This window comes from Pelmatolapia mariae, linkage group LG3_W (assembly GCF_036321145.2).
Source record: "Pelmatolapia mariae isolate MD_Pm_ZW linkage group LG3_W, Pm_UMD_F_2, whole genome shotgun sequence".
Classification (NCBI taxonomy): domain Eukaryota; kingdom Metazoa; phylum Chordata; class Actinopteri; order Cichliformes; family Cichlidae; genus Pelmatolapia; species Pelmatolapia mariae.
This window is the reverse complement of record NC_086229.1, coordinates 64,717,001-64,731,213: the sequence shown is the minus strand read 5'-3', so window position 1 is coordinate 64,731,213 and position 14,213 is coordinate 64,717,001. Positions and strand designations below refer to the sequence as shown.

Genomic DNA, 14,213 nt, shown 5'->3' with positions numbered 1-14,213 from the left:
CCTGAAGCACTGCTGTGCCCCATTTCCGCAGAGTATGGTGCAGGCGCTTTTTCATTTCATCTTCTAAGTAAGTATTCCAAAAGAGATAGTGACATCATTCATGTATAGCACACTACAAGAACTGTATGCATTTCTGGGCATTATGAGGCCTTCAAAGGATTTTCTCCCTTTGAGGTACTGTTCAGCAAGAAGTCATTGGGAGTGTGTGACCTGAGCAGAAGGAAGAAAATTGGGGAATTTGACTATAAAGTAGTATGATCATACCAGGGGAGGAGCCACACAGCTATATCAACCTTCTGCAAACATAGAGAGAGGCTGAAACTGCTTATTTGGTGAACCTGGTGAACAGCATGACGAATTGGAAATGGAAGTGCCCATGTCCACCATTCCCACCTCCCCCCATTGTGATGACCATCTCACACAGGCCCAGAGAGCAGATGTTGCTGCCTTGCAACAGCATTTTGTAGAGGTGTTCTCCCCCCTGCCTGGTCGTATCTCACTTACAGAACACAATCAAACATCCCCTGACACGTTGTGTTTACAGCTCTACAGGTTCCTGAATACAAAAGCGAAATTGTCCAGAAGGAATTGGCTGAGATGTTGGAAATGGGAGTAATAGAATAGTCTCACAGTGCCTGGAGTAGCCCCTGGAGGCTGTTGGTTCAGCGAAGTGCCAGGTGTGGCTGGCCAGCAAAGCTGGCAGTCATCACTCTAACAATACTTTCCTATCTGAGCAGTACACCGGAACCCAGAGGAGAGAGAGGAGTACTGATCTGGAGACAGAGGTGCTGAAAAGTCTCCCACAAGGAATATTAATCATTATATTTGTCAATAAAAACATTCTTGTGCTAGCAAGACTACCTGTTGGTCTGAGTCCTTGTCTGAAACTTTTCCAAACTTTTAGAAAATAAAACATTTCTTCACACACAAATCTTGATCTGCTGAAAGGATCTAATTTTAATAAGAATTATTATAATTTTCTGAAAGAATATAGAAAGAACTCTAAACCCAAAAAGTATTCCAACATTTGAGAGTCTAAAAGTTGTTATTTATATGACAAGACAGTTAAATCATAACAAATTCAGCATATGAAAAAAAAAGCACACACGTAAACTCAGAAGTCACCTTCAGGTTTCCTGTGAACACATCGTTTCACCAGTAGAACCAGTAACACCAGTAGAACCACAACACAGACTGATCCAACACATGACAACACAGTGAGAACAAGAGGAAGAGTGATGGAGGTGGAACCAAGAGGAGAGGTGGATGTAGGTGGAGGTGTGGTGGTGTGTTTGTCTAAAATAAAGCAAACACAGTCATTAAGTTGTCGTCACATTGTGAATGTTGAAAGCTGCAGAAACACAGACAGGTGAGTGTGTCACCTGTGACAGTGATCCAGCTGGATGGAGACTCTCCATGACCGCTGATGTCACACTTGTAGAGGCCTTCATCAGACCTGGAAACATGCTGGATGGTCATGTGACCTGTAGGCTGCTTCCTGATGAGGGAGCCATCTTTATAGAAAGCAGCTGGGAGGTTGGAGGGAGTGGTCTTTGTTTTACAGAGCAGAGTGACGTCATCTCCCTCCATCACAGGGAGGACAGGACTCTGCAGGATCACTGATCCACCTCAACACAGAGACAAACTACAGCATTTCATCCATTTACACACAGCTTCATCAACACTAACTCCACACACTCAGCTTACCAGTGACTGTCAGGTTAACCATGTTACTGATGGGACCCTCTCTGGACTCACACCAGTAAACTCCACTGTCCAATGGGAAAACATTGATGTTACAGGAAGAACTAGGCAACCTTCCCTCCACATCTCCACACTGATCCCTCTGTCGTGTGCTTGTGTTTCTCCTCAGAGTCCATCCAGCAGAGCTGTCGTCCTCCTCACAGCTCAGAGACACAAAGTTTCCTTCAAAGAACTGAGAGCTGCTGGGACTCACAGTCAGACGAGCTGTGAGGGTTAAAATATGTTAGTATGAGCACTGAGCATTTATCAGGATAAAACTGTGACAGAAGAAGGTTACTGACCTTGGTTTGTTGTGCAGCTCAGCAGTGAGATCAGAACTAAAGAGAAATGACACTCAGGTTCATTTGAGGTGAACATAAAGAACAACTCCACACAAACAGCTGACAAACACACAAACTTTTCCCTCTCTAAGATGTATAATTTTCATTACCCGCTCGCCCCTGTGAGCAGTCTATTCTTCAAGCTTAGGTCCTCTACCAGAAGCCTGGGAGCTTGAGGGTCCTTCGCAGTATCTTAGCTGTTCCTAGGACTGTGCTCTTCTGGATAGATGTTGTTAACTGGGATCTGCTGGAGCCACCAGCTGAGCTTGGGAGTCACTGCATGTAGACTTCCAGGCCATACTCAGCACAGATGTTTCTGTGTACTTGCCGGGCACTTGGTTATGTAGTGATCCATGTATGCCCTGCCTGCTAGCATCTGGCAGCCTGCTGCCCCATGTGCTGAATTGTCTTAGGGGCATCTTTACACACCCTGCATCTGGGGTCTTGCCTAGTGTGATAGACCCCAGCCTCTATGGATCTTGTGCCATGATTAGTGCCTTTGTGTTGTCTTTCAGTCCAGCTTTGTCCAGCCACTGGTAGGACTTCTGGATGTCAGCCACCTACTCTATCTGCCAGTGGTACATACCCTGCAGGGGCCTGTCCTTCCATGACGGTTCCTCCTCTTTCTTGGGTTTCTGCTGCCTGAGGTAATGACTGAGTACACGGTCGGTTGGAGCCATCTTCCTGATGTGTTTGTAAATGTTTGTTGTCTTATCCTGGACTGTGGTACTGACACTCACCAGTCCCTGGCCTCCTTCCTTCTCCTTAGCTTAAAGCCTCAGGGTGCTGGACTTGGGGTGAAAACCTCCATGCACGGTAAGGAGCTTCCTGGTCTTGATGTCAGTGGCTTCTATCCACTCTTTTGGCCAGCTTATTATCACAGCAGGGTACCAGATTATGGGCAGGATGTAGGTGTTGATAGTCTGGATCTTGTTCTCACCACTCAGCTGACTCCTCAGGACTTGCTTGACAGTCTGCAGGTACTTGGTGGTTGCAGCTTTCCTAGCAGTCTCTTCATGGATTCCATTTGCCTGTGGGAAGCCCAGATACTTGTAGCTGTCCTCGATGTCTGCAATGCTGCCTTCTGGTAGTTTGATCCCCTCACTTGTGTCTAACTTCCCTCTCTTCATTATCATCCGACTACCCTTCTCCAATCCGAACGACATTCCGATGTCATTGCTGTATATCCTGGTGGTGTGGATCAGTGAATCAATGTCTCGTTCACTCTTCAAATACAGCTTAATGTCATCTATGTATAGGAGGCGTCAGACAATTGTTCCATTCCGTAGTCGGTATCTGTAGCCAGTCTTGTCAATGATCTCACTGAGGGGGCTATGGCCTGTGCAGAACACCAGTGGGGACAGAGCATTTCTGAGCATCTGAGGGACTGCTCAGTCTACCAGTAGTTGGTGTTTTGCTCCCCTGGTATTCTTACCAATTCCTTTCTGCTCCCCATTTATGTATTGAGCCATGTGCCTATTCATCTTAACCACAAGGATGCCTGACAGTAGCTTCCACATGGTACTGGGTCTCACTCTTGGCTCTTGACGGAGGTGGTCGCACTTTCTCCTTCTCCCTCTCCCTTATCTTTCCTGCTTGGCTTCTCGTGTCTCTTGTATAGTCTCGCTTATTCTCTAACCCTAACAGAGTCTCGAAGACTTGTTCTCTAAAAACCTAAAGAAGAATTATGGATTTGATCAACTGGTCACTTAACAAAACTGACAAACCTCTGGGCTTGGGAGAGCCTGATTGTCCTGCAGAGATGTTTGCTGCCGGATACTCGATGGTCGGTTGCGTCGTGTGTCTGGCGACACTCTCAATTGAGGACAGTGAACGACATCTACCAATTTGGAACCACGATAACAGAGTTCTTGCTGATTGGAGCTGGCTCGGACCTGGCTTATCAAAGAACAAGAAGCGGCTACAGCTGTTCAAAATCCCACAAGGCTGGCCGACATGATAGACTATGGGCAGGGCTGTGAGTACTCAGACTGTGTGTGTTTTTTTTATACGCACTATGGATAAGATCTTGGAGAAGCTCATGGCTCTGCTATATGGATAACATCTTGAAGAAGAACAACAGGAATTGAGAGACCTGCTGACCAGTGACGTACATTAGACCTTACTGTAAAATTGGCACCCAATCAGAAGAAAGTTGTCTTAAAGGGGGAGGAGCTAAAACACCTTATTTCAGATAGAGGATGGGTTATATTAACGTCTATTGTGGTCTAAAGTCACTTCAAGATGCACAGAGCAGAGCAGGAGGACAGGAAGAGAACATTTAGACTGAATCCAGTTCATTTTCAAAATAAAACACCTTGTGCAGGAAAAATACTCTGAACTCGGAATTACACCTGATGAGATTTCAAACTGGGAAAAAAACCCTGCAATTTCAACATTCAAAGTGTGAGCCATATAGAAAGCTCTGTGATATGACTCTTAACCCTCATTCAAGGCCACCTGTGCCGACCGAAGATTGTTGACTTTTGCTTAATTGAGTGAAGGGACACTTTCTCCCGGCTGAACACGGAACACACACACACAAGCATGTACACTGACAGAGACCTACACTCACGTCCGTACTGCTGCATTCACTTCATCTAGTAGATCTTCTGAAGGTGCTTCATGATGTCTATGTAAGTGATTCTGGAGGATCCAGGTTTCAAGCTTCACCATGATCCTATCTTTCTGGTCAGTTCTTCTAGCAGTGAACGATCCTTCTTCCACCACACATGGGGTGTGGTACCCAGTCATGGGTGGGGATAACGATATCTCCCCTCTGACCTGCCATCCTGGCTCCCCCTTGCTATAGCATGTGTGTTGTACCTCATCAATCTCTAGCTGTGACAGCAGTCCCTTCTTCCTAATGTTGGAACCCTGAGCTACTAGTTATTTCGCCGTCAGTGTGGATGTTGGCTATCAAAGATTCCATAGGCCCTTCATCATATTCATGTAACCCCTTCCGCCAGGGTTACTTGTGTAGTAGCATTCAAACAGCAGCGTATTTTTGTCTCTTGCCCACTGATGCTTTCTTGTTCCGATAACCCACATCTCATCAGTATGCCCTGACTACTCAACACCTGACGCAGACCTTGTTGATCCAGGCGATTTCCGAGCCGGTATGAATTCATATTTATCTCTCTCGCTCATGTCTGCGTTAGGCCAAAGTGTACTCTTTTGTAGGTCACCACCCAGCGCAGGGGATTTACAGAGAGAAAGGCAACTCTACACCTATGGTGAGTTTCCTTGCAAGACAGCTATATTCACTGGACTTCACTGGCCCTTGTACTATGATATATACACTCACTGGACACTTCATTAGTTATACCTTGCTAGTACTGGGTTTGACACCTTTCCCCTTTGGAACTGACTTTATTTTTTAAGGTCCTAAATTCATCAGGCTCATGGAAATATTCCTCAGAGATTTTGGTCCCTGCTGGCATGATACCATCCCACAATTAATGTCAATTTGTCACCATCTCCTGTTCCAACAAATCCCAATATTGTTCTATTGTCTTTTCTCATGTTGTTTTTTTTCTGTGCTTGGAATTTGATGCTTTCAATCCATCAGTGATGTATTCACTGATTGACAGATTCTGAGTCTATTTCATTGAGATCTGGTGACTGTAGATGCCATTTCAGTACAGTGAACTCAAGTGTCATAATCAAGAAACCAGTTTAAGATGATTAGAGCTCTGTAAAATGGTGTGTTCACCTGCTGGAAGTAGCATCAGAAGGTGAGTGCACTGTGGTTATAAAGGGATTAACATGGTTAGCAACAACTCAGTCATTCTCCTCTCTGACATCAACAAGACATTTATGACCCAGAGAACTGCTATTCACTTAAAAATATTTCTTTTTCAGATAATTCTCTGCAAACCATGGACATGGTTGTGAGGGAAAATTTTAGCAGATCGGAAGTTTCTGAAATGAGCAACCTGTCTGGCACCCACTACTGTAGCACACTTATCTACATTGTAATTGAATCACTTAAATGACCTTTCTTCTTCCTTCCTGATGCTCAGTTTGAACTTGTGCATGGCATCCTCGCTATGTCTACATGCCAAAATTAAGTTGCTGTCATGTGATTGGCAGATAAGATATTTAACTTAACTACAGTTGAACTTGTGTACTAGAATAGAATAGAATAATCCTTTAATTGTCCCACAAGGGGAAATTTGGTTGTAAAAGTAGCCAGAAAGACACATATACAAACAAACAGTACACAGGACACAGAACAGAAACATACACAATTTTTTCTTACATATTTACAATGGACAATGGTTACTATAAACAGAGTATTGTACAGTTTCTAGATTAAATATAAATAACTACAGATAAGAGGCAAACCAGGTTGTAGTGCGAATCGGTTGATTAACTTATTGCAGTTACAGCGCAGATGTAAACATCTATGTTTGTTGGGAGCAGTTCTGATTGTACAGTCTGACAGCTGCAGGGAGGAAGGACCTGCGGAAACGCTGGTAGTGAGGTAGTGAGTGCATTTTGTCACTAATTCAAATTTAAGTGGATTCACCCATTTTGCAATTGTTACCTACACAAAAGTCCACAAAATTTGGACATTTCTTAAAAAGCAGTACTTAAGAGCGAATATTGTGATTATAAATATGTGTTATGACTACACTGGGATTATATAGAAAATATCCACTACATTTAGATAAGACCGTAAAGTCATGTGTCCACTGTGCAGCTGTGTTGATATAATGAGTGAATGATTTGATCTTTTCACTGCCTGCTGTGTTTCCTCGACTCCTGAGCAAAGATAAAGAGTCAGTTCAGACCTGCAGTTGGTCCTCGTGGTGTTTTGAACTTGAATTCAGCCTGATTTGTTTTTCATGTCTTCTCCTCCATCATCAGTTATCAGGAGAGCAGACAGTCAAAGTACAAGAATTCAAACAAACACAGAGATTCTACTTACAGAGCAGACACAGCACAGATGTTTCCTTCATCGTCCTTCTCACTCATTTGAGCTTTTTTTCATTTCTGTCACTGACACCAAGTAAAGCCCGCCCTCTTCCTCTGAGCACCAGCTTTCTATTGGTTCAAGAACAGAGTGAGTGGGGCCTAAATTCTAACCAAAAAAGAAATGAAAAAAACATATTTAAATAAAAAATTTTAACACAGTGACCTGCCTCAGACATTTATCAGTTCACAAAAATGAAAAAGAAAAACTAAAAAAAACGCTAAATATCCTCTGGTGTTAGTGATCTGTAGTTTGGTTGATGAACAAATCCATGTCCATGTAGTTACGTCCCCCTCAGTGAGAGAGGCAGATATGAGCTGAAACACAGGAATCAAACCAGGGACGCTGCTGTTATGGAGCTGAACTGGAACCATTCAGACACTGAGGCCCTCTGAACACATTTTAATTACAGCTGTGCAGAGACACACTGATGACTGACTGGAACACTATGATTCACATTTTACATTAACACCATCCTCACACATGCTTTATATATGACCACTAGAGGGAGATGTTGGACTTTAAGTACTAAAATGGATACAAGCAGATCATTAATGACGCTTCCACAGTTTGTTATAAAAACGGAACATGTATATGCAGTTGTTAATATAATGACTGATTATTTAACGGTGAATACCTTTATTTAAATATAAATGTCATATTTTATTACTTTGTAATATATTTTATTATTTTATTTAGTCAGATACTGTGACCACAGAGTTTACACAGGGATTGAAGTATTCTAATTCTGAAATGTGTGTTTGTAACAGTGATGACACTGTTGAGACCACACCCCTGTGGGGTTCAGCTGCACTCCTTGATTTAGTTGTAACACTTTGATATGCAAATTGAAAAAACTCAGTTATTCCAGCATTTAGTGAAAATATTGAACAAGTAGATAGAGGAGTAAAAAGTACTTTTCTGCTTAGAGTATATAATCTGTTAATGTTATGGCATTAACTAAACATTTCACTTTAAAGACCTTATTATCTTTCAGCATCACAATGTATTTAGACATTTTTAATCTACTTTAAAGTTAACAAGTAACGATGAGAGAACTTATTTCTTAACATGACATTTACTGTGAAACTTGCATAATCCTTCTGTTGAACTGTTGATGAATGTCTCTGGATCTGATATCTCGGCTCCACACTTAGAATTAAAAAGAAAAAAGAAAACACCTGAAAACCAGGTGATTAATAGAAAGCTTTGCAGAAGCGCTATGAAGCAGATCTGGTGTCTGAATACTTAAAAAAGAGAGATGTTAGAGACAAACATGTCTCGGTTTGAAACTTCCATTTGTATTTATAAACTTGTCAGGCTTATAGATGAAGTACCTTCATTCAGTTCTAACAATCAGAGTGTGTAGTCAGCAGAAATATACAAGGCTGAAATATCTTCTTGAACATCAGTGTCATTCTCTTTTTTGTCAGGTTTTATTTCACGTTTGCATATATGAACTCTGCATCAACAAGCTCAACAGATCTGAAACTTCTGATTAAAGTATCTATATTTTTTTTTTACAGCCACAGAAGAAAAAACCCCCAGAATTTTTACAAAAAGTTTTTAAAAAGTTCATACAAATACATGCAAACCTTTATGAACAAAAAACAACAGAAACAATAGAAATTAATCAACAGTAAGTGAACATCTCTGAACTGAGTAACAGATTAAAGAGTCTCTTTCAAGAAAGGAGAAACTAAATAAGCATCTCACTTTGCAGCTACATGGAAGTAACTGATCTCTTTGGTTTCATAATTCTCATTGGTAACAGTCATTTAGTTGTAGACAAACTGATTCTGCACACAATCAGGTAAATTAGTGATGGTCTATAGTTCATGGATGTTCATCTACACTCAGACACATCCAGTGCTTGTGTTGTCAGGTGGTTCAGTCAGTCTGTAATTATACTGTAACACCTGATCTGTACATAAGGATCTGCCGCTGGACCTGAAGATAAAGCAAACACTCTCTGATTCTGATACTGTAACATACAGGACACTGAACTCATGCTAAACATAGCTGTCACTTCTACTGGCATCAATGGAAGGTAAGTTTAAGAGAAAAGTTCACACATAAACTATTATGTGTAGAGTACCAGTGAGATTTTTTTTCTTATTTTGGTAAGTGTCAAATTTTCTTTACTTGAAATATGAACTCTATGATGTTCCATATACTCAGGTTTAAGTAAGGCAGAAATATAAAGAACATGTTTAAAGAAAATAATTCTTACACTGAGATGAGAAGCTGATGGGAAAAGGCAGGAAAACATTAGAAATATATAAGAAAACCCAGAGCCTGGTTCTGCTGCAGGTTTCTTCCTACTGTTGCCAAGTGCTTGCTCATAGCGGGTCGTCTGATTGTTGGGTTTTCTCTGTATTATTGTGGAGTGTTAACCTTACAATAAAACGTGCCTTGTGTCAACCGTTTAGCAATTTGGTGCTTTATAACCAAAATTGAAATGAAAAAACAGTGGAGGTGTGAGGAAACTGTACCTAGTACCAGGTAATGTAACTAATGGAAAGCTAAACCTATAAAGGATCCTTATTATCAGAAACATACATAAATAAATACAAAGGTCGGTGATACTGTTGTGTAGTTCTATTCTTTATCCATTGACTAGTCAGAACTTGACACTGTGTCATAATATATAATTATATATATAATAATATATCTATATATATATATAATAATATATATATCTATATATCTATATATATATATATATATATTATTATATATATACATATGTATATATATAAATATATCTATATATATATACATATGTATATATATAAATATATCTATCTATCTATATATATATATATATATATATATATATATATATATATATATATATATATATATATATATATATATATATATATAATATATATATAATAAAGCTGAATAGATGTAAGTTTTGAACGTTGTGGTTCAAAGTCACTGACAGGTAACACAAGGACAAGCATTAACAGACTAAAGTAACAGTGAAATTCTTGACATTCTGGAAATTTACCATCATCATCATTTTCTGTCTGCAGACCATCAGTCTTCCTTGAATGTCTAATGATAACACAGAGAACAGCAGCATGGGACACAAAGTTTAGCTGGAAAAGCTCTGAGACATGTCAAACCTACTGCTGTTCAGCTGGAATCTTACTCTTCTGTTTACATCTATGTTTTCTGTAGATCACAAAACCAACAACAACAGCAACAACAAGCAGCACAGCAGAAACACACAGAGCAACGATCAGTCCAACAGATCCATCCTTTGTGTGTCCTCCTGTCTGACCTGCAGGTGAGAAACAGGTGTGAGGTGTCAGCTGTCAGGTAGGTGATGAGTGAAGAACAGAACAGAATCCATTTCCTCTTCAAACTGCTGTCAGACATTATCTACTGCACTCTGATCACATCACTCAGACCAGCTGCTTTCTACAAAGTCTCATCAACAACATCTTTAGAAACAAACATCAACAACCAGGAAGCAGCTTCACCTCTGATCACACACACACTCAACTCTACTCACTCACCTGGAGGAACGACTCTCAGGGTGATGTTGTTGATGGGCATCAAATTGTTTCCACCTCTTGGGATGACTTGACACTCGTATGTTCCAGTGTCATTAATCGTCACATCCTTCAGAATCAAAGACACGTCTCCATCCTTCATCTGTCTGTCCTGCAGATCCACCCGGTTCTTAAAAGATGGATGCTGGTGGTCTGGAACAAACTGACCACCCCGGTACAAAAGGACATATTCATTTCCCAGGTAATCTCTGCTCCACTTCACAACTATGATGCTGACGTTGATGTTTGAAGGTCGACATGGTAGAGTGATGTTCTCTCCAGACTTTGCTGTGATGTTTTTTTGGTCTGAAAGAGGAAACACAGAATGAGAGGTTAAAGGTCAAAGTACAACTGATCACTTTTACAGCGGTCTCAGGGACCACTGATCACATGTTTATGTGCACACATTACTATCAAAATTTATTAGTGTATGATGTGTGAGAGAAAGCAGCCTCTCATTATAAGACACTGTGAGTCTCTGCATGCTGCCTTTATGGAGCTACAGCTGTTTGTATACACTGAACACAAAGCTTTGTAGCTGTATACTGACTCCTGACACTACAACACATCACACTGACACACACATTACACTTCTTTGTCTCTGTCACAGCTGGATTACAGAGACAGATGCTAAGTTCGTACAGACTCCACCCAGCCATGTGTCACCTGCACAGTAACATTGGGGACATTATTAAAAATAGTAAGCTGTTATTTATTAATGTCTTCTTAATTGCATTATAATTTTGATATAATAACACCCTGGAAACAGCAATTAGTTATAATTAGGGTTACATTACTTTTGCATTTCTCCACAACATGGTCTGAGATCTCATGTTACTGGTGAAGCAGAAACGTTAAGGCACAAATCTCCTGTCTGTGTACGTGTTGCTGTTTGGACAGCAAATGCAGAAGAGTTTTCATCCACTGCAAACATGTTTCCTGTCTAGTTCTCTAAAATCCAAACTGCACATCGAAGGACGAGGATGACCTATGAGTTGGTTCAATGCTGATTGGGTGACGAGAGGGATATAAAAGAGATATAAAAATAAAGCATGAAAAGCACAGACTGGCTGCAGTGGACACTAGTTTTCACTTCAGCTCTTTCAGTGTTATAACTTGACTCTTCTCTGTGGTTGGATGAAGATCAACAAACAGCACAAGGAAGATTTGCCCACAGACCGGTTGTACCACATACACTGCCTCCATCAACATCAAACACTGTGCAGGTAGATGAGCCGTCCGCCTGCCTTCATATTACTGCACTGAAGCATAAAAGCAGCATTAGAGTGGCACCTCCAGATGCCATTGCGTTCATTCACAGGTGATGCCACAACCTGCTGAGCAGAGCTGTCGTGTTTCAACACTTAAGGATAGTGTGCAACCACACACATGAGGTGAGTTGTGGCTCATTTGTAAAGCTCTGTAGAGTGACAAACGACATACATACTACATAGTACATACTACATACATGTACATACTGCTGCAGTATTGTTTGGCCACTTTGTAGTGTTGGAAAAAATAAAGTGATATGATGCTTCTATAAGCTGTTGAGAGTGCATAAATGCCAAAAACAGATAATTTAGCCAATTTCTAGGTTGTTGCCAGGTAACGGGATGACATAAAATCTGACATTTGGGTTAGGCGATTTACCCTTTGCTCTTTCATGCAGGACTTTTAACACTGAAATACTGTACAGGACTTTTCCTCTCATACCGCTGATGTATCTGCATGACAGGTGTGTTATTTTCATAATATATTATGTGTATAAGCGCTCTTATTCTTCCTAACATTATACTTTACCCCTTCTTTGTACGATCAGCTGCTGTTACACTAATCAATGTGAATGGTTTGATTTTGGAAACACCAGCCTTTTCATGTGAACATGCAAGTGCAACCACGAGTAGTTTCATGTGACCGTTTATTGATCCCACAAGGGAAATGATAAAGTATCTATCCAATCGACAACTGAATCCAACTAACAGAAAGACACCCGGGATATGTTGAACTCTGCAGTACAGGAGCCTGTGTGCAGCGTATTTTAAAATTCACAAATATAAAACAGTAGCAGTACGGATCAGTAGCCTCTTCCATCTGAAAAGGGAAGTCAGAAATTCCTGCTTCTTAGTCACAATTACGTTCAAATAGAACAGCCTCAATTTGTACTTCAAACTCACAAAGTCTGAGAAACTTAACCAACACCAAGTTCACAGTCCCAGATGGCAGCAGTGCACAAAAACAGTATCAAACCTAAAACTTGTAATCTGTTCTTTCACTTTTGTGGCATTGTGTTAGCATCGTGCTGTGTGGCTAGTTACAGATTGATAACCAGCACAATAACAAATCAGTGGGTTCTTCAGCATGTAACAGGTCTTTGGTGTCCATCCACATCTATGGACTCTACTTAGCTAAAAGCAACATAAATAGTGTTTTCTTCTCTTTTCTGACAACTTATACTGGAAGGTATGTTCGCTCAGGAGAGACGTCACAGTACGACCTCCATCAGACCTCTGAGGTTAAATAAGCGTAACAAGATTTTAAATTTTAAGCTTTTCTTAATGTTTACAGGCACTGCTGCCATCTTGGATGGTGAATTCAGGATTATCAGGGATTTTCTCAGGTGGAATTTGAAAGCTGAATTTCGAACTGTAACTCGTTACAGGGTTACATAAAAACAATTCATACTGCATCTTGCTTCTTATCTCAGAGCAAAACTGATTTTGGTTTCTCATAGTTAAATCTCACCTGCAGAGACAAACATGAAGAGATCGACAAACAGAAAAGTGGAGAAAAACAAAAAAGATCTTCGGCGAGACATTTCCGTAGCCTAGCTAGCTAACTCCTCCACCCAAACATTAGCACGTCACATCCGTGGGTTCGGGACAGAGTGTACGATTATTTCAGTTTTGATGGTTTTCAATTATAGGTGTTTTCTATAATCTATTATAATCATGGAGACATTGCAACAGCTCGAGACGCTCTCCAGAAATTAAAGGAAACAAAAAAGGGAAAAAAACAAACAAAAAACTGAGCCCTCTACTTCCTGTCTTGACTTTTTTAACTGGAGTAAGAGCTGATGCAGAATTTTTATCTGACTGGTGACGCCTACCGTTCAGGAGAAAACTGCAGTATTCGTGTCAGGCTGATGTGGATTCCAGAGGTTCTCATTATTGGGTGTTTATATAGTGATGTGATGATGGGGAACTAATATTAACTTCTGAAAGTCACAAGGAAACTTTGGTATCTCAGTGAACTGCAGATAACAAATTTCCCACGTGTGGGACTAATAAAGGTTATCTTATATAATTGGATATAATTCAAACAGTCAGATATGAAAGCTGAGCTAAGACTAGGCTAGCTTTCACTCAGCGTTTGGTTATCTGATAGCTTGTTCCATTTTTAAAAAAATTGAATACATTGAAAAAGTAATGAAAAGTAACATAGCACTAGTTTATTAAACCGCAATGCCTAAGCAGTCCTTAGTTTCGAGAAAAATAATCTCTAATCTGTCCTGTTCTCTTTCTTACATCTTTTCCCACTGTGTTTCTCTCCATGAGAAACAGTCATTGATGGATGAGGAAC

The 14,213-nt window shown here is 40.5% G+C and overlaps 1 protein-coding gene across 1 annotated transcript; it reads right to left on the bottom strand.

Annotated features, from left to right (window-relative positions):
* Positions 1-9,976: 9,976 nt before the first annotated feature.
* Positions 9,977-13,593, bottom strand: LOC134617882 (programmed cell death 1 ligand 1-like). The gene is made up of 3 exons (XM_063463028.1): positions 13,377-13,593; positions 10,599-10,940; positions 9,977-10,360 (listed from the first exon to the last, which is right to left on the bottom strand). Exons 1-3 carry the CDS (start codon positions 13,447-13,449, stop codon positions 10,203-10,205), a joined length of 573 nt encoding a protein of 190 aa, XP_063319098.1. The 5' UTR covers positions 13,450-13,593; the 3' UTR covers positions 9,977-10,202.
* Between the last annotated feature and the right edge of the window lie 620 nt (positions 13,594-14,213).

Coding starts and splice junctions, on each gene's coding strand:
- LOC134617882 (XM_063463028.1), bottom strand. CDS start 13,449: ATGTCTCGCCGAAGATCTTTTTTGTTTTTCTCCACTTTTCTGTTTGTC. Junction 10,941..13,376: donor CTTCATGTTTGTCTCTGCAG/GTGAGATTTAAC, acceptor TTCCTCTTTCAG/ACCAAAAAAACATCACAGCA. Junction 10,361..10,598: donor CCTGAGAGTCGTTCCTCCAG/GTGAGTGAGTAG, acceptor TCTCACCTGCAG/GTCAGACAGGAGGACACACA.